Here is a 20,850-nt window from a genome sequence, read left to right as displayed (position 1 = left end):
CTTAGCCTTAGAAGACTCGCAGGGTATAAAAACAATGAAACCTCCTGTTAGCGAGTGTCACAGTGTTATAAAGGAAGTTAGGAAATAAATTGGTTGGCTAAAGGGAGTCAAGCATCGGGAAGAAGAAGAGGAAGCGAAATTAAACTTCACATATTGAGAGATTATGTGGTTACATCTCAGTGATTACAGAATTAAATCAAATGATCAACGAAATTGGCAGTACAAGCACACTTTATCAGTACAACCTTTCGCCTCATTTGTCACTGATCCGTGCACTGACTTGTCTGGGACATAAACTAGCCCATAACTGAATATTGGCAATGAGCCAGAGTTGACCTGGTCCCGCATACATTTTGTCGGGGACAGATTGGGGGCTCTTTCTGACTGAGAGTTTACCTCACACCATCATGCACACAATTGCAGCTGTAGACGAGCGTTATCCTGTTGAATCATGGTACTAGCATATCTTCTGGTAAGAGTTGAAGGGTGAAGGCACAGAACGCCTACGCCGCTATAGTTCCCTGCTTTAGCTTCACGGATGATAGGAATTCGTGTTACGGCACTCCACTGCGGTGTAACTCTTCGTACCCTGACTCCTCCCTGTGCGGTAACTGACTATATTCCAATTGATAGGAAAAAATGGCCAAAAGGAGAAGGAGGGGTTATGACGTAAACTTATTGAAAAACTGACTATGTCCCTTGGTAATAAAGGTTAAATTAAAAAACACTACGAAGTGTCACATGGAATGAAGGCTTGTGATATTTTTGAAGGGTATCCTTTTGTCGGCATGGGACATTCAGCTTGGCGGCCCCCTCAGATCTCTTCCGGAAGAGCAGGGTGCGTGCTGATATCAGGTTTCCTCTCCTCCCATTCCTCCACCGCGGACAGCACAGATACAGCACTAGGCAGACTCATCATACTGATCCATACGAGATCTCAAAACTAGTCGGAGGAAGGCAACTGCAGTAGGGATTCTCATATCTGACTTCATCGTGCATGTTGTGAATATGGGATTGACTTAATGTTTTAACCTACCCGTACATAACCGGTAAGTCTTCTCAGACATGTTAAGAGGATATCCTATCAAAGCCTCTTGCGTGGTGGTTTACATTATAATAAATGTTCATGAAGAGTAGTGGAGATCCTCGAACAAGAATTGTAAAGCGAAAGTTTTTACAGTCGGATCTTCATAAATTAGATAGGGAAACATAAAAACCAAATTACGAAGATCTGTTTTATAATTCGACTCTCTTTCACTTGGCAAAGCTTCACTTTAAAATAAATATAAAATAAAATATGACTAAATTCGCATACGTAAGATGCAGTCTCATACTAACTCTAAGATCCAGATGATACACGTAAATAGGTGACATAAACTGTACGCAGTTTGTCTCCCTACTCTTCAGAGCTACATACGCGCGTCCTTTGTATCTGATTCTAACAAATTAAAACCAATATCTGTATAGTTATAATCCTATATACGATTGTCATTCAGAAGGTATATGATCTTACAAACTTTTATACTAAGTAAGATATACTTTAACAGCACAGCGTATACACCACAAAATAATTTACGTAAAGAAAAGAAAAAAAATTAAGATGGCAATGGTTAACATGCCATATTAGGAATGAATATTTGCCATAAAATAAGCAAAAGTAGAATTTCAAAGTTAAAGCAAATAGAACCATTGCCATATGCTTATGTAAGTGCGCAAATCAGGGAACGTCCGGCAGCAGGATGTTTATGTTGCTGGTGACTTCGATGGCGGCATCGATGCGGTTCGGACAGGGCGGCACAACACCCCACTGTGAGCATATGGAGCGCTTCCGGTGGAAGTGGACTCTGAGTCTGCAGGTAAACCGTGAACGATGTAATTTCTCAGAATATTGGCCGCTAGTTTCAGTTTTTTGCGTGGATTCAAATTTAACTAAGTACAGTTCTCACATATCTGGTTAAGAGGTAGGTAGACGTTCGGAAACCATCTGTACGATATGATCATGTTACCTGCTGTAAACATTTAATTTGTCAAATAAGGGATTGTTACTTCTTGATAGTCAGCCAGAGAGGTCATCGCTCCAATGCGCCTACGTAGTTTTCCAGTAGCTGAGCAAGTCTATAGCTCGGAACTTGTGCCCTAGGAGGGGACAGGCAGTGCCTCGCAGCGGAAGGGGACATTTTCTGCAGCCGCATTTCCGCCAACCCGGGCGGAAGCGCATCTCATTGTTTGTTCATTCATCACCCCAGGCCGAGTGTTAAATTACCCGCCCAGCGACCTCCCGCCAACCCCACGGGCAAAAACTTGGCCTCCGCAGCCGTCGTTACAATTAGAAGCCGTGATGAAGAGAGTATTGTGGGGGTACCCGCGCCCTCGACCTAACTCCTTAATTGCTGTACCCGAGACGTAATCCTTCCTCGCCGGCGGAGTCCCGGCCTCCCATCGCGACGAGCCGACTGGAAACTTGAATCGTTCCGCGAGGCGGCGCCTCCCGGGCCCTGGGTAATCCTGCGTTATGAGTGAGATTAAGATGGCGCCTGCCGCCACTCGACTGCTAACGATCGCCGATCGCAGCACCCTGATAAGGCGACTACTGCAGCCGCCCATGCCCACCTTCTCACTCTCGCATTCATTTTTAATCCTTATTCGGCCTGTTTCAGATAACGTTGTCATTAACCCGAAGGTTGAATTGAACGCCGCTATTGTTTTGTGCAGTAGAGGTCAGAGGTGAGCCCTGCATACTTGCTTTAAACCTCGCCAGAGGGTCCTATGACGACGTTTTCGAACTCGCCGTCTTCGTGCGCTCGGAGAGTAGTCTATCCAGTCTCTCTCACTGCCCACTTAACTGAAAACTCGTCACTTTGTTGGTAGGTACAAGTGGACACTAGCACCGTAGGAGGGTGAGCGAGTACTCGTGTTCGCAAGTATAACCACGAGCCCACGGGATTGTCGCTATGTACGCAACAATTGGGCGTGAATATTATTTATACCAACACAAGAACTGATAACTTAGCAGTGACGAACATACGTGTGTTGTGTGTGTGTGTGTGTGTGTGTGTGTGTGTGTGTGTGTGTGCACGTATATATGTATATGGATGTACGTGTGCATATATTTATACGCATGCAGCGTGATTCGGCTGACCCTACACCGGCGTTTCATGCAACCTGCAACCTCGTCAGGTACCACAAGCGAGATGTTGATACTCTCTAACTCGCTACACCTACTCTGTTAGTCCCTCAGAAAAAAAAATTAACAGGATCTTATTGTAGGTAATTAATGTAGTTTAATTATTTACTAGGATACGATATCGCTAGAGGCCGTAGTTTTCGAATTAGTCAAGAAAAACGAAAAAAGTGACTTTCAAACGGGTTGCGGGTTACACAAAAACTATCGGTAGTCAATCACTGTTACCCCATAAATGCCATGAGAAAATTAATAGTCCAATAGCGCTCTTTTTGGTCGCATCGGCATAAGTGACATCGCTCTGTGCCCTATTTTCGTTTGACAAAGCACATACATTTTCCCACGGTGAAGATGGAGTAAACAATCATTTTATTTGCGTTCCACGAAAAATGTCTCTGAGCACTATGGGACTTAACTTCTAAGGTGATCAGTCCCTTAGAACTTAGAACTACTTAAACCTAACTAACCTAACGACATCACACACATCCATGCCAGAGGGAGGATTCGAACCTGCGACCGTAGCAGTCGCGCGGTTCCAGACTGTAGCGCCTAGAACCGCTCGGCCACCTCGGCCGGGTGCGTTCCAAGAATTTTATGCGTTTTTCGTCTGAAGCGTGGCCTAGAGCATCGAACTATCTCCAGATATCATAGTCCTCTTATGGAGCACATTTGCAGTTGCATACACTACATCACGTAATTTTCGTCTTACACCCTTCACAGGTTCGTAAAACGCAGATTTGTTAGAAATCACGACAACCGGTCATTTTCGCCCCGTCATTGCTACTTTACAACAACAATATCGTGCACTCAACTTCCATACTAAGTCAAGAGTAACCTCACTCCAGCACGCTTCAGTAAGAGAGACACTGTCTAAGAGTATGAACCAACAAAAGTACCAAACTTCTTACTCCTCGAACTCGTTGAACTGTCGCAGGAAGGAACGAACCCAGTATAGCACTGACGTTTGGAGACGGGTGTTAGGGCAAAGCGCAGTGTAAAGCAGCAGTGTACCGCGTGATTCTGCCGCTTCTTTCTGCACTTCAGGATGAATTTAGAACATATAGCGTTGGTGTTCATATTAGTGAGTGTACACAGCCAAAGTAGTGTCTATTATGAACAGCATAAAGCAAAAATGAGAAGCATTACATGAAAGAATGTGAATAACACTGGTGCAAAATATACTTCAGCCCAGTCGTTTTTGAACAAAAAAGTGTTGAACCTATAAAGGAGTGATAATTACAAATTGTAATCAGTAAAAAATACGGTATAACAGAGAAATTAGTCAACTTGTAAAACTACAAACCAGTATGACTACTCACTGCCAAAAAAGTCACTATTTATGAAACTAGTAAGAGTTCAAAGTATCCTCCTACGTCTTCCGACATCTCATTAAGAACGACTTTGTAACTGGTGTTTAGATATTTTTAAAAAAAATACCACAGGCCGCGCACAATTAGATTTACTAGCACCTCTTTCGCTGGTGAGACGTGAGCATCATCAGTTTCCTGTGAGCTCTGATTTCCCTTATTTTAGTATGACGATCGTTTCTTCCTCAGTAGGTCGGCGCCAACAAAATATTTTCGCATTCGGAGGAGAAAGATGACGATCGTAATTTCGGGAGAAGATTCTGCCGCAACGAAAAACGAGGCCCGCCCCAACTCCTGTATCATGTTAGGGACACCCTCTTCCCCATTTTGTGATACTGAAAAACGTGCTGCTCTTCTTTGTTCTCGATGTACTCAGTGAATCATCACAAACCGCGCAGCAGTACTCCAAAAGAGGGCAGACAAGCGTAGTGCAGGCAGTTTCTATAGTAGATTGCTGCATCTTTTAAGTGTTCTGCCAATAAAACGCAATCATTGATTCGCCTTCACAACAACATTTTCAATGTGTTGTTTGCAGTTTAAGTCGTTCATAATTGTAATTCTAGGTATCTTATTGAATTTACGGCCTTCAGATTTGATTTATTTGTCGTGTAACCGGAGTTTAACAGATTCCTTTTAGCACTCATGTGTGTGTGACCCCACACTTTTCATTATTTATGGTCAATTGCCGATTTTCGCACGATTAAGATGTCTTTTCTAAATTGTTGTGTAATTTATTTTGATCTTCTGATCACTTTACTAGACGGAAAACGACAGCATCGTTTGCAAACAACCTAAGACGGTTTGTCAGATTGTGTCCTAAACCGTTTATATGGATAAGGAACACAGAGAGCCTATAACACTACCTCGAGGAACGTCAGAAATCACTTCTGGTTTACTCGACGACTTTCCGTCAATTATTACCAACTGTGACCTCTCTGACAGGAAATCACGAATCCAGTCACATAACTGAAATTTGACAACATGCCGCTTGTGGGGTACAGTGTAAAAAACCTTCTGGAAATCTAGAGGTACGGAACCAATTTGAAATCCCTTGTCAGTAGCACTCAACCCTTCGTGTGTGTAAAGACCTAGTTGAGTTTCACAATAACGATGTTTTCTAAATCCATGCTGTTCTCTTCTAGGTAATTCATGATTTTCGAACACACTATATGTTCCAAAATCTTGCTACATATCGACGTTAATGATACGGGCATGTAATTTAGCGCATTACTCCTACTAACTTTCTTGTATATTTGTGTAACTTCCAGTCTCTGGGTATGGATCTTTCGTCGAGAAAGTACGGAACTATTGCATCAGCATACGCTGAAAGGAACCTAACTAGTATATATTCTGGACTGGAAAACTTACTTTGTTATGTGATTTAAGTCGCTTCACTACTCGAGGAGATCTGCTTACTCATTCTGGCAGCTGTTTTTGATACAAATTCGAGAATATTTACTTCGTTTTCTTTGGTGAAGGAATTTCGAGAGGCTGTGTTTAGTAACTCTGCTTTGGCATCACTGTCGTAGATAGTATCTCCATTTCTATCGCGCAGATAAGCCATTGATTGTGTCTTGCCGCAAGCATACTTTACATTCGACCAGAGTCTCTTTGGATTTTTTGCCAGGTTTCGAGACAAAGTTTCGTCGTGGAAACTATTATAAACATCTCCAATTGAAGTCCGCGCTAAATTTCGAGCTTCTGTAAAAGATCGTCAGTTTTGGATTTTTGAGTTCATTTAAATATGACATGCTTGTTTCGTTGTTTCTGCAACAGTATGCTGACAGGTTTTGTGTACCAAAGGGGGTCAGTACCGTCTTTTCTTTATTTATTTGTTATAAATCTCTCAATTGCTGTCGATACTCTTCTTTGAATTCATGTCACATCTGGTCTTCACTTATTGGTATAATGTTAATTTGGAAGAAATGGAGACTGTCTCTCAGGAATGCGTCAAGGTATATTTTTCGTTTATTTTTGGAGGATTTGGGGGTTACAATTTTCAGTCTCGCTACGGCATCCCTGTGATCAGTAATCCCTGTATCGGTTTTGATGCTGTCTATTAGCTCAGGATTATTTGTTGCTATTCGAGTGGAATCACGAACTACCTGCTCGAAATAATTTTCAGAGGATGCGTTCAGCCCATTTTCGGAGAACGAATATTCCTCCCTACAGCGAAATGTTAGGGAAATTCTTGATATATTAAAACTAGGTGCTGAACATGGACGCGAATCTAGAACCTCGGGTTTGGGAGGGAGGAGAGAGGAACTGGCAGAACAGAAGCCGTGAAGGCGTGTCGTTAGACTCGCTTGCTGACTCAGTCGGTAAGGGCATCGCCCGCGAAAGGCAAGGTTCGGGTTTCGCATCCCCGTCCAGCACACACGTTCGACCTGACAGGAAATTTCAACATAATTGAAGTTTGTTAGATTCAGCCATGTGTACAGTGTCACACCCTGGACACCACACTGATCAGCGGCAATAAAAAGATATTCTGTCTACTTTGGTTGATATGAAATTTTAATATCAGGCACGGTACCCAGAGTCAATAATAAAAATTACTATCCCTGCACAGTTCCTCTACAATGATCGTTCTCAGCCCATTAAATCATTCAGCTCACGCTCTCAATAATCCTGTTGTGCTGCCCATTCTTGGGCTGCTCACCTACCTCTAGGCTTTGTCTCCATTAGGATATTAGAGCAAACTCTGCACGCTCGTTTCCTATTTCCTCACTCTTCAGATTTTCTCTTTTTCCCGCATACCACTGATACTTCCAAATAATTGTTTCAAAATCGGTTTCTAGGTTTCTGGAAGTACATATGGCCTTCAGATCTCGTTTCCCACATGAAACTCTTTTTAACTGTGTCATCTTCCGTACAAAGGAATCGAAGGTTTGTGTTTTTTTGGCATGTGATCTACTACAAACGACATAGTACTTAAACTAGGTTCAGCACACGAACCGTGGTTAATGAGAAGCACTTGATGTGTAACAAAAGAATATATACAATACCTAGCACCTTTCAGATTATATTGAGATCAGTGTAAGTTGTCTCATTTTTATAACTTTTCTATCATCACATTCCACTTTAAAAAATTAAAGAAATAATTTGTGTATTCAACTGCAGACGGTAATACTTTTTCCACTACTACGCTTCCTCACAATTTTTTGATTTTTTTCAGTGTACTATGAACTGTTTTACGTGAGAGAGAATGAAGATACTCGTCGCAGATGAACATAGTGTTGTGTACGTGTAGGTCATGTACCGGATGACAGGCTGTGATAATGAATGTGGGCTAGCGTCCTTTTTAATGAACAATATGACTTCACCATTTGACAGGCCTAATAAATACTTTCATACAACATGTGGAACATACTTTAAAATAACTATTCTTTATTTCGTTCAATATGCCTTTTACATATTGTCGCAGAAAAATAAGAGAATATACTTCACAAAAATACATACGATACATCTTACGCTTAGCAGATTACTGTGAGCTAAAAATCTGTTCCTTATAGTAGAGGGTAACTTGAACTGGAAGTTCAGTTAAAAGAGGCAGCCCTTTTACTAATATTTTCTCCTGATTCTTTCATGCTTTGCAGTTTGCGAGGCAACGCTGAAGCATATTCCGCAGACGACTAGAACAAAAAAAAAACATTTCTGTTGACTGAATTTTCGTATTTTTATTACGGATACCCAGAAACCATTTCCAGTTCCGCTGGCTCAGGAGGAAGTGGTGAACAGCTTTCATTGAATCCGTGCTCTCCCGCCAGTTATTCATTTTGTTCCCCCCCCGCCCCCCAACGGTTCGGATTTTTTTTATTTTTTCCGTGAAAGAAATTGTTTCATTCGAATTGAGTTTCACTGTGTTATGTAAATGGCGCCGATTTTCCGAGCGCGGCGGAGGCTAACAAAAACGCATCGGCCGCTACCTGCGCAGCGACGGCCGCGGGCGCGGGCGCCGGCCGTGTTATTTGGGCCCGCGGCTGGGCGCAGCGGCGAGGGCCGGTGATACGCTACCTGGCAATTACGCCCGCCTGATGAATGTCTCGCTCTAATAAGAAGCGTTCCCAGCGCCCGCGGCGAGCCGGCCTCTCTGCTCGCCTCCACCTCTGCGTGCCCTACCGCCCTCCCAGCCCACGGCCCAATCTCTGTCACCGCACCTCGCACCGCTCTTTCCTTAGCGTTGTTCACTTTGTTGTGCGGGGTCCATATCCTATGTGTAACTACACTGCTGGCCATTAAAACTGCTACACCAAGAAAAAATGCAGATGCTAAATGGGTATTCATTGGACAAATATGTTATACTAGAACTGGCATATGATTACATTTTCATGATTACATTTTCACGCAGTTTGGGTGCATAGATCCTTAGAAATCAGTACACAGAACAACCACCTCTGGCCGTAATAACGGCTTTGATGCGCCTGGGAATTGAGTCAAACAGAGCTTGGATGGCGTGTACAGGTACAGCTGCCTATGCAGCTTCAACACGATACCACAGTTCGTCAAGAGTAGCGACTGGCGTATTGTGACGAGCCAGTTGCTCGGCCACCATTGACCAGTCGTTTTCAGTTGGTGAGAGATCTGGAGAATGTGCTGGCCAGGGTAGCAGACGAACATTTTCTGTGTCCAGAAAGGATAGTGCAGGACCTGCGACATGCGGTCGTGCATTATCCTCGTGACATGTAGGGTTTCGCAGGGATCGAATGAAGGGTAGAGCCACGGGTCGAAACACATCTGAAACGTAACGCCCGCTATTCAAGGTGCCGTCAATGCGAACAAGAAGTGGCCGAGACGTGTAACCAATGGCACCCCGTACCATCACTCCCGGTGATACGACAGTATGGCGATGACGAAAACACGCTTCCAATGTGCGTTCACGGCCATGTCGCCAAACCTCGGATGCGACCATCATGATGCTGTAAACAGAACCTGGATTCATCCGAAAAAATGACGTTTTGCCATTCGTGCACCCCGGTTCGCCGTTGAGTACACCATCGCAGGCGCTCCTGTCTGTGATACAGCGTCAAGGGTAACCGCAGCCATGGTCTCCGAGTTGATAGTCCGTGCTGCTGCAAGTGTAGTCGATGTGTGCGTTCAGATGGTTGTTGTCTTGCAAAGTCCCCATCTGTTGACTCAGGGATTGAGACGTGGCTGCACAATCCGTTACAGCCATCCGGATAAGATGCTTGTCATCTCGACTGCTAGTGATACGAGACCGTTGGAATCCAGCACGGCGTTCGGTATTACCCTCAAAAACCCACCGATTCCATATTTTGCTAACAGTCATTGGATTCGACCAACGCGAGCAACAATGTCGAGATACGATAAACCGTAATGGCGATAGGCTACAATCCGACCTTTATCAAAGTCGGAAAGGTGATGGTATGCATTTCTCTTCCTTACACGAGGCATCACAACAACGTTCCACCAGGCAACGTCGGTCAACTGCTGTTTGTGTATGTGAAATCGGTTGGAAAGTTTCCTCATGTCGGCACGTTGTAGGTGTCGCCACTGGCGCCAACCTTGTGTGAATCCTCTGAAAAGCTAATGATTTGCATATCACAGCATCTTCATCCTGTCGGTTAAATTACGCGTCTGTAGCACGTCATCTTCGTGGTGTAGCAATTTTAATGGCCAGTAGTGTATATTACATTTCTGTGTGGGCATGCCTTTCCCACTGCAGCAACGTTGTTTTAAGCCATGACTTTAGGGAAAGTCGTGTCCTGCGTCTATTGTCGGATTGTGAATATTATTATTATGTATTGCTATTCAAACTGGCTTGCATGGAATATAAATTGAAGGGCCTACAGTTAGAAATGCAACACTTTTTTTGTTCTGAAAGCAGCGGTTGGTGTCATTCAGGATTTCAAAACACCATATTAATCCCAACTCTTTTGCCTACAAATCCTTGTTTTTCAACATAATCTCCGTTCAATGCGACGGCCTTACGGCACCTTACTGGGAGTGCCTGTATACCCATTCTACTGGCTGACGTCGGAGCCAACGTCTTGCTGCATCATTCACCTACTGCTTCGCGAAGTGCATCCTTCTAAACAGAAGGAAGGAGGAAGGCGCGAGATATGGGCTGTACTGTGGATAAGGAAGAAATGTCCAACGAAGTTTTGTGAGCTCCTCTCGGGTGCGCAGAATTGTGACTTCCCGTGGAGCTGTGAAGTGTTTGATTGGGATCCGTCGATCACCTAGAAAGAGAGTGTCCACACGTTTCAACATTGCATGAGTCTCAGCTGTGTGCGGTCAGCCTTCACGCAGGAGATCGGACAAGTTTGTGCGACCTCTTTGCTATGATTGGAGACTCCTCGCCCAACGACTCACCGTGCTTTTATTCACAGCCAGGTCTCCACAGACACTCTGCGATGCTCTGAATTTCCGCTAGCAGAAACTCAATGAGAGCTGTCTGCTTGCAATGCATCTCCGTTAGAGACTCTGTTTTGAAGGCTACGTATAGCCCCGCCACGTATCGCAACTTCATTAAACTACAGGGGATGAAACGGGAATGTGCCACGATGTTCGACAACAAAGTCCGCGTTCTTTCAACGAAAACTGGCCGAGAAAAAGAAAAGTGTTTCCGTTTTAGCACATTTATTTACAACAATGATCAATGGATTCATGTACCCAATATATTTAAATGCGGTTTTGTTTCATTATACGTCACTACTGGAGTGCTGTGGAAGTTCTAATGAATTTCTGCCACCCCACAGCTTTTAACAATGCGTCCAAAGTCCTTTCACGCTAAAAGGAAAGGAAATGGACATTTGAAAACACGTGCACACAAAAGTGATGACAGTTGCCCAAGTGACAATGATGAAAGAGGCCATGAATATCATCCAACCGGTTTAGAAACCACGTCATCGTCAAATGAGAATTCAGACATTTCATGTATGCTGTAAATTTTGGAACATGTTTCTTTTTTACGTTAGTGTCCGCTATATTTCTTACTGTCTTGTTGCTTCATATGCTGGTGTGAGAAGGAGGCCGAAAACTTTTTTCAAGATGAGAGAGCAGTTCCCTTGACTGCAAGTACTAACAGCACAGTGAAGAGACCTCAGCTGTGGAACACAGTACCAGCTACTAGTAGCGAAAGAGTTATACTTACTTGGAATAATTCCTTGCCAGAAGCAGATGCTGTGAAAGCTCCCATAGACTATTTTCGCATCTTTGTGACGACTCACTTACAAACCTTATAGTTGAACAGAATAATATATTTTCTGTTCAGAATAAGCTAAATAGGCCACTACAACTCACAAAAGAACTTGAGCAGCTTCTTGGCACAGTTTTACATATGTCAATGTATCGTCTCCCGTGCGCCTGTATGTACTGGGCGATGGCAAGTCAACTGACCCATGTTGCTGACGTTGTGTTACGTGATTTGTGGAAAGACATCTCAAGAGAAATACTTATTTCGATGATAGTGAAAAAATGCCGATCACTGATGATCCAAACATGAATAGACTTCTAAATACGACCAGTAATTGACTCATTGCTTCCCAAATTTCAACTGTGTGTCAAAATCAGATGAGTATTGATAAGCAGATGGTTCCATTCAAAGGCAGTCTGCATTAAAGCAATATTTGCCCAAGAAACCCATTAATTGGGGTTATAACATAATTATTTTATGCGACAAAAAAGAATGGTGCACAATTTTAAGATTTATACGGGCAAAATTATTTCAGTGGCGGGTTGTTTGGACAGAGATGCAAGGGGAAATACTGTGTTACACCAAGCACAAACTATTGAAGACGGCCAGAATAATGTTTCTTTTTGACAGGTGGTTTTCATCTAGAAATCTGCTTGTTGCATCGATTAAGAGGAGGATTTATTCACTGGAAGTATTCCACTCAAATCGTCTTCCAGGTCTTATGTCGTCAACTGATAGAAGCCTGAAGAAGCGAAGAAGAAAGTCTTTCAAAGAAAAGGAGGTTACTCTTGATGGTGTAGACGTCAAAGTAGTAAAATGGTTTGACAACAGAGGCGTGATTCTTGCCAATACATTTGCATCTGCTTATCCAGTTAGCGCAGTACGAATATTGGACAGAACACAAGAAGCACACACTCAGATATCACGCCCTAGCATTGTTACAATCGTCAACAGATTCATGGGAAGGATGAATGTGCTTGGTGTTCTAATTTTATGTTACAGGATTTTCATGAAATCAAGAAAACACTATCGCGAGTTTCTTTTTCACTTGGTGGTTCTTGTAGTAGCTAATCGTTGGTTGCTGTATCGAAGGGACAGTGATACTTTGGGAATTCCACTTCGCAAACAAAATGGTCTTCTGGAATTCAATTCCAGAATAGCACATGGTCTCTGCAAGCAAGGAAAAGACATGACACGAGCAAGGAAAAGACATGACACGGAAAAAGAGAGGTAGGCCCTCCTCAAGTACGGAAAAGGAAATTCAGTGTAAGAAGCATAGGGTTCTGACAAACCATAACAAAATAAGTCTACCCACACCGATGGAGTTGGTCATTGGCCCTGCGTAACAAAGATGCAAAAGACCTAGCTGCAGAGAGCAGACAGTCTTTAAGTGTACTAAACGAAAACTTCACCTTTGCCTAAGCACAAATCGATTCAGGCATTCCCATGAGCAAAATAATTGTAACCCCATGCATTGGAATTAGACATAAACAAGGTATAATTCAAACACATGTAAATTACTTTTTCTAGCGAGTCTTATGAGAAAGTTCAATAAAAAAAATCCCTCAATGAGAAATTGTAAGTCGTTTACTTCTCAAACACCTGTTATCGCAAATTGACACATACTTAATTATACCAAATATGTATAATAATTATTACATTTGACATTATAAATGGTCTAACATCCCAATACTAAGCAAAAAATAAGATTTTTGATTTTTCCTTTCAGTAGAAATTAATTCACGCACTAAGAGGACAAAGAACGGCATCATGGATCCACAAAATGCTCCTATAACGTGAATAAATGCAAATTACAGCAGATTTTAGTAGCTCCATGGTTCTTTAAATGTGTGAAACTGTGCAACTCTGTTTACATTTTGAAATGTATTCGCAGATGCGAATATGGACAACCATAAGCTGGATGATGGAATGACAGTAATGAAAATTTGTGCCAGACCGTGACTCCGCCAAGAGAAACGCAATGACTGCTCTCTGCTCGGTACCCACATCCGGTACATATGCCATTTTCAATACTACGTATAACGCCGCCAGATATCAGTATTTTTGAAACGGTAGGGACTGAAACTTTAATACGGTATAGTGCCCCACAGCAAATTCTGCATTTTTTCAACCTAAATTGGCCGAAAAAGGAAGTGTTGCATTAAATATAGAACCCCCCTCGTACTAAGAATGATGAATGTGCACTCCGACTTTATATCATGTAAATTTTGTTGTCGTCAGTGATGCGAGAGTTGTTTCTATTATCGTTCTTAAATCAGTTCAACGACACGTGTACTCCGATTTTTTGACCAATGCCCCAGAATTCTTTATTTCTCTATATTGCCAGTTACGCTACAGCAATGTACTCAATACTGGAGTAAACAAATTATTATTATTATTATTATTATATCAAGCCAATTTGTATATCGTACTGTAATTAAACTATTTTTTATTATATATTACATATTTTAGCGATGCTGTCATCAAAGTCGTAGGCGTCTGTGGCACACTAAATGTGGCAGACTGCAATTTATATTTCATAGGGTGGGGGGGGGGGGGAGGGAAAGGGGGGAGGGGTAGAGGAATTATCAAACTGCGACCCCCTCCTCCTCTTTCGCCTCCAGAACCGCAACCTGCAACTGTGCCTGATAAGATCATAGGCACAGGTGTACCATCCGCTACCAGTGCGTCACTGCAACGACAGCTGTCGATGTTAAGAGCTGCGGCATCACTTCTGTGCTTCAGTCGCTGTGCAGTGCTTAGGAAGCTACACACGCTTTCGGGATGAATGCCGTTAAAAGATTTAGCCTTTCCATGGTTACCCTAATGCCAGGATGGTTCCTGTGAACCACTCATTCCTGATCATCTTTCCGTGATAGTTAGTAAGGCATATCACACTTCTCTGAACAGAGTGTCCATATATTCCCCCTTCAATCAGTCTAATTGCTACTCGATGGGGACAGTGCAGGGTTACCTTACTCTGGCTTTCTGAATACGTTACTGTCTTTCCATTGTACACTCCTGGAAATTGAAATCAGAACACCGTGAATTCATTGTCCCAGGAAGGGGAAACTTTATTGTCACATTCCTGGGGTCAGATACATCACATGATCATACTGACAGAACCACAGGCACATAGGCACAGGCAACAGAGCATGCACAATGTCGGCAATAGTACAGTGTGTATCCACCTTTCGCAGCAATGCAGGCTGCTATTCTCCTATGGAGACGATCGTAGAGATGCTGGATGTAGTCCTTTGGAACGGCTTGCCATGCCATTTCCACCTGGCGCCTCAGCTGGACCAGCATTCGTGCTGGACGTGCAGACCGCGTGAGACGACGCTTCATCCAGTCCCAAACATGCTCAATGGGGGACAGATCCGGAGATCTTGCTGGCCAGGGTAGTTGACTTACACCTTCTAGAGCACGTTGGGTGGCACGGGATACATGCGGACGTGCATTGTCCTGTTGGAACAGCAAGTTCCCTTGCCGGTCTAGGAATGGTAGAACGATGGGTTCGATGACGGTTTGGATGTACCGTGCACTATTCAGTGTCCCCTCGACGATCACCAGAGGTGTACGGCCAGTGTAGGAGATCGCTCCCCACACCATGATGCCAGGTGTTGGCCCTGTGTGCCTCGGTCGTATGCAGTCCTGATTGTGGCGCTCACCTGCACGGCGCCAAACACGCATACGACCATCATTGGCACCAAGGCAGAAGCGACTCTCATCGCTGAAGACGACACGTCTCCATTCGTCCCTCCATTCACGCCTGTCGCGACACCACTGGAGGCGGGCTGCACGATGTTGGGGCGTGAGCGGAAGACGGCCTAACGGTGTGCGGGACCGTAGCCCAGCTTCATGGAGACGGTTGCGAATGGTCCTCGCCGATACCCTAGGAGCAACAGTGTCCCTAATTTGCTGGGAAGTGGCGGTGCGGTCCCCTACGGCACTGCGTAGGATCCTACGGTCTTGGCGTGCATCCGTGCATCGCTGCGGTCCGGTCCGAGGTCGACGGGCACGTGCACCTTCCGTCGACCACTGGCGACAACATCGATGTACTGTGGAGACCTCACGCCCCATGTGTTGAGCAATTGGGCGGTACGTCCACCCGGCCTCCCGCATGCCCACTATACGCCCTCGCTCAAAGTCCGTCAACTGCACATACGGTTCACGTCTTTGCTGTCGCGGCATGCTACCAGTGTTAAAGACTGCGATGGAGCTCCGTGTGCCACGGCAAACTGGCTGACACTGACGGCGGCGGTGCACAAATGCTGGGCAGCTAGCGCCATTCGACGGCCAACACCGCGGTTCCTGGTGTGTCCGCTGTGCCGTGCGTGTGATCATTGCTTGTACAGCCCTCTCGCAGTGTGCGGAGCAAGTATGGTGGGTCTGACACACCGGTGTCAATGTGTTCTTTTTTCCATTTCCAGGAGTGTATTTTGACAATAGCTCCCAGACTATGAAAACTGAAATAGCATATAATTTTGGTAAGCAAATTGTTTCATACAACTTTTCCCGGTTATTGTAAACGAAAGAACGTAAACGAAATGTTCAATTTCACATGTCTTCTGGTTTCTAGCCAGTGGTATGTGCATAACATGATCCGGCCTGTTAGTGACTCATTAATTCTGTAATTGAGACCCATTGGCACGTTTTATCGATAACGTTGACAGAAATAGCTATGATGTATCATCATTTTGGCTGAAGTTATACACAGATGATGAAATGTATAAATGGCAACAAGCTAATCATTTACAGATAGGCAATTGAGGCCGCTGAACCGGAACGCTAGATATCAATGCATTTGTGTGATCTCTCCCCCCCCCCCCCCCCACACACACCAGCCACCCGTCGTCCCCCCCCCCCTCTCTCTCTCTCTCTCTCTCTCTCTCTCTCTCTCTCCCCCCTCTCCCCCCTCCCTCTCTCTAACTCTGTCGCACGTGGACGCTCAGACACTCACACACACCCACACACACACACACACACACACACACACACACACACACACACACACACCTTCACTGGCCGTATACATGAACGACAGAAAAGTGACCCATGTTTGGAAACTCAAAGGAAGACCTACCTGGGACTAATATGAAGTCAAAGAGTGGGATAACGTAACTAATTGTGCCGAATAGGAACATCTTAAACCTGACGACGGGAAGGCTGTCATCCGACAACCATAAACAGAAGAAGCAAAGAAAAAAATATGTATTCAGTTGACCAATACCGTACTGACAACCATAGACAGATACGAGGACGTGCAGAAAAGTGTTACCTCCGAATTTAGTATATGAAAACTCTTAAACTGTTTTTAAATAAAACAAACGTTCTTAATATTCGCATCTTTATTTTTCATGTCTACGAATTTCAGCGTGGAGCATGGTGGTGTGTAATGTAACTATGTCGGTGAGTGAGGAATAGCGCGTTTCGAATTCGAAGAGTTCGCCCACACATGGAGCACCCTCTTCTTTAGCATACCAATCCTAGAACACACTCGACCGCTGCGACATCTGCAACAATGCGATACTTTGGGCTCCCTCTTATCGATCATCCTCAGTACAGTCCTGACTTGGCCCCGTCCAGTTTTTAATGTTTCCAAAACTTAAGGAACACCTTCGAGGTCTTCACTTCGGCAGTGATGAAGCGACGCAAACAGAGGTGAGGCTGTGACTCTATCAATAAAATCAAACGTTCTGCAGGGGCGGTATCAAAAAACTGGTCTCTCATTCCGAGAAATGTGTTTCTCGCCAGGGTGGCCATGTTGATGAATAGGTATGTAGACATGGCGAATAAAGACATAGAATGTTAATAACATTTGTTCATTTAACAAGGTTTAAGAGTTTTCACATAAAAAATTCGGAGGCATTACTTTTCATCACGCCCTCGTATTAGACAACTGATTTTCTGAACCTCTTGTATAAAGAAACCTAGAATGGAAGCCCCGGTTCTGTATAATGTTCATCGCACGCCACCCTCTGCACAACCCTACAGAGAAATGCGAAGTTACTACTATGCTTGCTTAATGCTCACAGTTTTGATCCTCTGACTATAACAGATAAGATACAGTTGCAACAATAACACTACAGAGTTCTCCTTGACCTGCATTAGCTACTATTTTGGAACACATTGTGAGGCCAAAAGCAAGGCTTGACAACCGTTAACCGAATTTTACGTCTATGTCCAAAACTTAACAATAGTTCCGCGTGCTTAATACGTCGAGTAGTCGACTGTTATAATGGGTTTGTTACTCATGAATCATTGGTCCATAAGATGTAATTATAGACAGAGACAGTGTTTGCCAAGTTATAGGCCAGTGTGGCGGTAGTAAAACCTAAGCGCGTTAAACCTCTACTGCCGACACAGCATTTCATATGGACCGCTGCAACAATATAGGTAATGAAAGGACCCTCGTGAGATAACTCTTCAGAATTTGGTGGAAATGTCTTAAATTCAGAGACTCTTCAATGTGATTTCACAGACATTCGAAGTATGTCTGTTGATAAAATTTCGATATATCTTCCAAAAAAATCAATACGTACACCGGCGATAAATCGATATCGAAATAGCAATATCGACGGCTGACATTTTTATTTTATATTATATTTTTTTCGCAATTTTCGCAAAATATTTGGAACTGTTGTTTTGAATTTTTTTCATACCATAGTTTTGCTTTCACTGTGTGAAGGAGTCTTACTAGTTTTTGAGCTTTCATCAAGTCCAGTCTTTCTCTTTGTCTGTATGAAGCAATTACAGGCGGCACAAAGAGGAAGTCCGACTGCACTGGGGAGTGGCGGTATGAATGGAACAAGATGATTTCCGAAGTGAAGTTAGCACGCCAGTTGCCTTAAAAAAAACAATTTTTAGCGCAACTAGTGTGCTATTCCTTCTTATTAGCCTTCTCATTAGCATTCTTCACAAACAGTTGCTGAAAATGATAAACAAAAACATAAATGACAAGACTGATCTTTGTGGTGGGCGAATACGTGTGAGCGGAAATGCTCACTTAATCGGCGCTCGGCGCGTGCTACCAACAGAAACTGCATCGTTTAACTTCACCACACAATTTACTACTGCTAAGTCGCTGGAGTTTGCAGAAATGAAAAAAACAGGGAAGTTGACATAAAGTGTTCCAGAGAAATCCGATATGTTACGAAACCGAACGACGGACCCATCGGACACCTTGTATTGTGCCACTTGCATGCAATTACTATTGTTAGCAAAGTGCATAACGCCAAGCGTGAACGTGCATCATTTTCCTTTTAATCCTTGCTGTAAAGGTATGTCCACACGATGCCTCATTCGTCGTGCGAAGTCACAGACGCACCGAAATAAATAGGCATGCACTAAAATTTGTGGAAAGAATGCGTGTACATGGGCGTTCTCGTTCCAACACGATGCCTCATTGCACAAGCAGTCTGCTATGAATCTCATTCTTTGCTTAGGAGCTTGCGTTGCGTCTTTTGTGATGAAAAGCTACAGAACAAGGAAAAGCAAAAGCGAATGTAAGTAAAGAATTATAGAAGCAACAGAGGTACGAGAAGTACAAAGTGATGACAACGTTTTGTCTGCTAATTTCAGAAAGAGGTCATGACGAGATTTTAGATATTCTGCTTGGGGAACTGCTGCGATAAGGCTGGCAATAAAATGTTGTTACCTAGTAACTGGGGACTTCGAGACTCGTTTCAGTTATTTGTTCCTCATTTCAAAACAAAGTAGCTCAGTTCTATCAAATTTCTAGTTTGTAATGTGGAATAATTGTAATTTATTATTTGAGTGTTTCACACCTGTTTTCACAGTGGGAAATGCCCAAGCTTGTAATTATTAGCATACTTTATCCTATTCAGTATTGCAGTTTGTATCTATTAGCATCTATAAGGACTGTTCTGAAGTGTAATTATGACTCGTTCCATATCCATGGTTATTTCTCGCATAACTGAACAACAGAATACGAACTACTAAATAAAAATAAGAGTGTTTATTCATGAAATTGAGAAATTCTTAATGATAGTTTTTAGTCGTTATGTGAAGTTTAATTTACTTTCAAAGAGTCATTTGTATTTAATAATGAAACATCCTCGCGCTCGACAAACTTAACTATAGAGTTCTAAAACCAGCAGTATATTCACAAAGTGCAGGTCATTATCTTTATAGGCCAATACGTCGACAGTTTTTCTGCGATGATCGACACATCGATACTTTTCTTCGGCATATCGACGGTCGATAATAATATTTCTTTAAATGGCGGTAAATCAGATCCCCGATATTTTTAAAAACTATCAGCGGTCCTAATTCGAAGTAATCGCTTAAAAAAAATTAATGAATCATTGGTTACAGTTCACGGACTAAATGTAAATCAGATAAACGCCAGGATTCATATACCATTCATGAAAAGCTATCGCTAGACTCCTATTTCAAAGATGATAAAATAACTGGATACCTTTGGGAGTGAATTAGGGACCACCTACGTCGCCACTAGACACCCAAACGAAACCCATAATAAGCGCCCCTCTCGAGTCCCATTCAGGAAATTACAGGTGTAAACCACTTCTGGTGTCTTACTTCAAAACACGAGTTATATATTAGGAAAAAAGTAGTATCTATTTTACTTTTAGTATCACGCCCAATGAAGTTGCCTCAATAGGTCAACGGTTTAACCTTCTGTTGCAGGGACGGATCCTTTCACGCTGTACTTCGGCGTGAAGTTCTACGCGGCTGACCCGTGCAAACTGCTGGAGGAGATCACGAGGTAAGTCAGAGATCGGCAGGCCGCGCCACGCCCCCTCTACCACTACCCCGAGCACAAAGCGGCCTTTCTAGAATTCTCCCGCGACGGCTGCAAGCGGTATCAATTACTTAGCCTCCCGAGAGAATGTTAAAGATTACAGAGTAATTATTTTCCTCTCTGCGAGATAAGATGTGAGCGACACAAAAGTAATTATGAACTGTCGAATTTTCTCTTTTTTGTGGAAACAGTGAGTTCGGTATATTTGACATAGAGGAAACATTACTCTTCTTGCGTTGTTGAATTATGATGTATGTCAAATGGTAATGTACTATAAAAAAACGAAAATTAAATGTTAAAAGAAAAAGAAATCTCAAACAAAAGTAGTTTAAGCCCCGACAGAGACTCAATAAAGGAA

The 20,850-nt window shown here is 43.3% G+C and overlaps 1 protein-coding gene across 6 annotated transcripts in view; it reads left to right on the top strand.

Moving 5' to 3' along the window:
- Positions 1 to 20,850, top strand: part of LOC126273198 (band 4.1-like protein 4) — a 1,244,225-nt gene that overhangs the window by 812,221 nt on the left and 411,154 nt on the right. For all 6 annotated transcript variants that reach the window (XM_049976738.1, XM_049976736.1, XM_049976733.1 and 3 more), the window contains exon 5: positions 20,378 to 20,456. In XM_049976738.1, the coding sequence (XP_049832695.1) occupies positions 20,378 to 20,456 (79 nt within the window). The remainder of the gene's footprint in view (positions 1 to 20,377; positions 20,457 to 20,850) is intronic.

Source organism: Schistocerca gregaria, chromosome 5 (genome assembly GCF_023897955.1).
Source record: "Schistocerca gregaria isolate iqSchGreg1 chromosome 5, iqSchGreg1.2, whole genome shotgun sequence".
NCBI lineage: Eukaryota > Metazoa > Arthropoda > Insecta > Orthoptera > Acrididae > Schistocerca > Schistocerca gregaria.
This window is presented reverse-complemented; position numbering and strand designations above follow the sequence as displayed.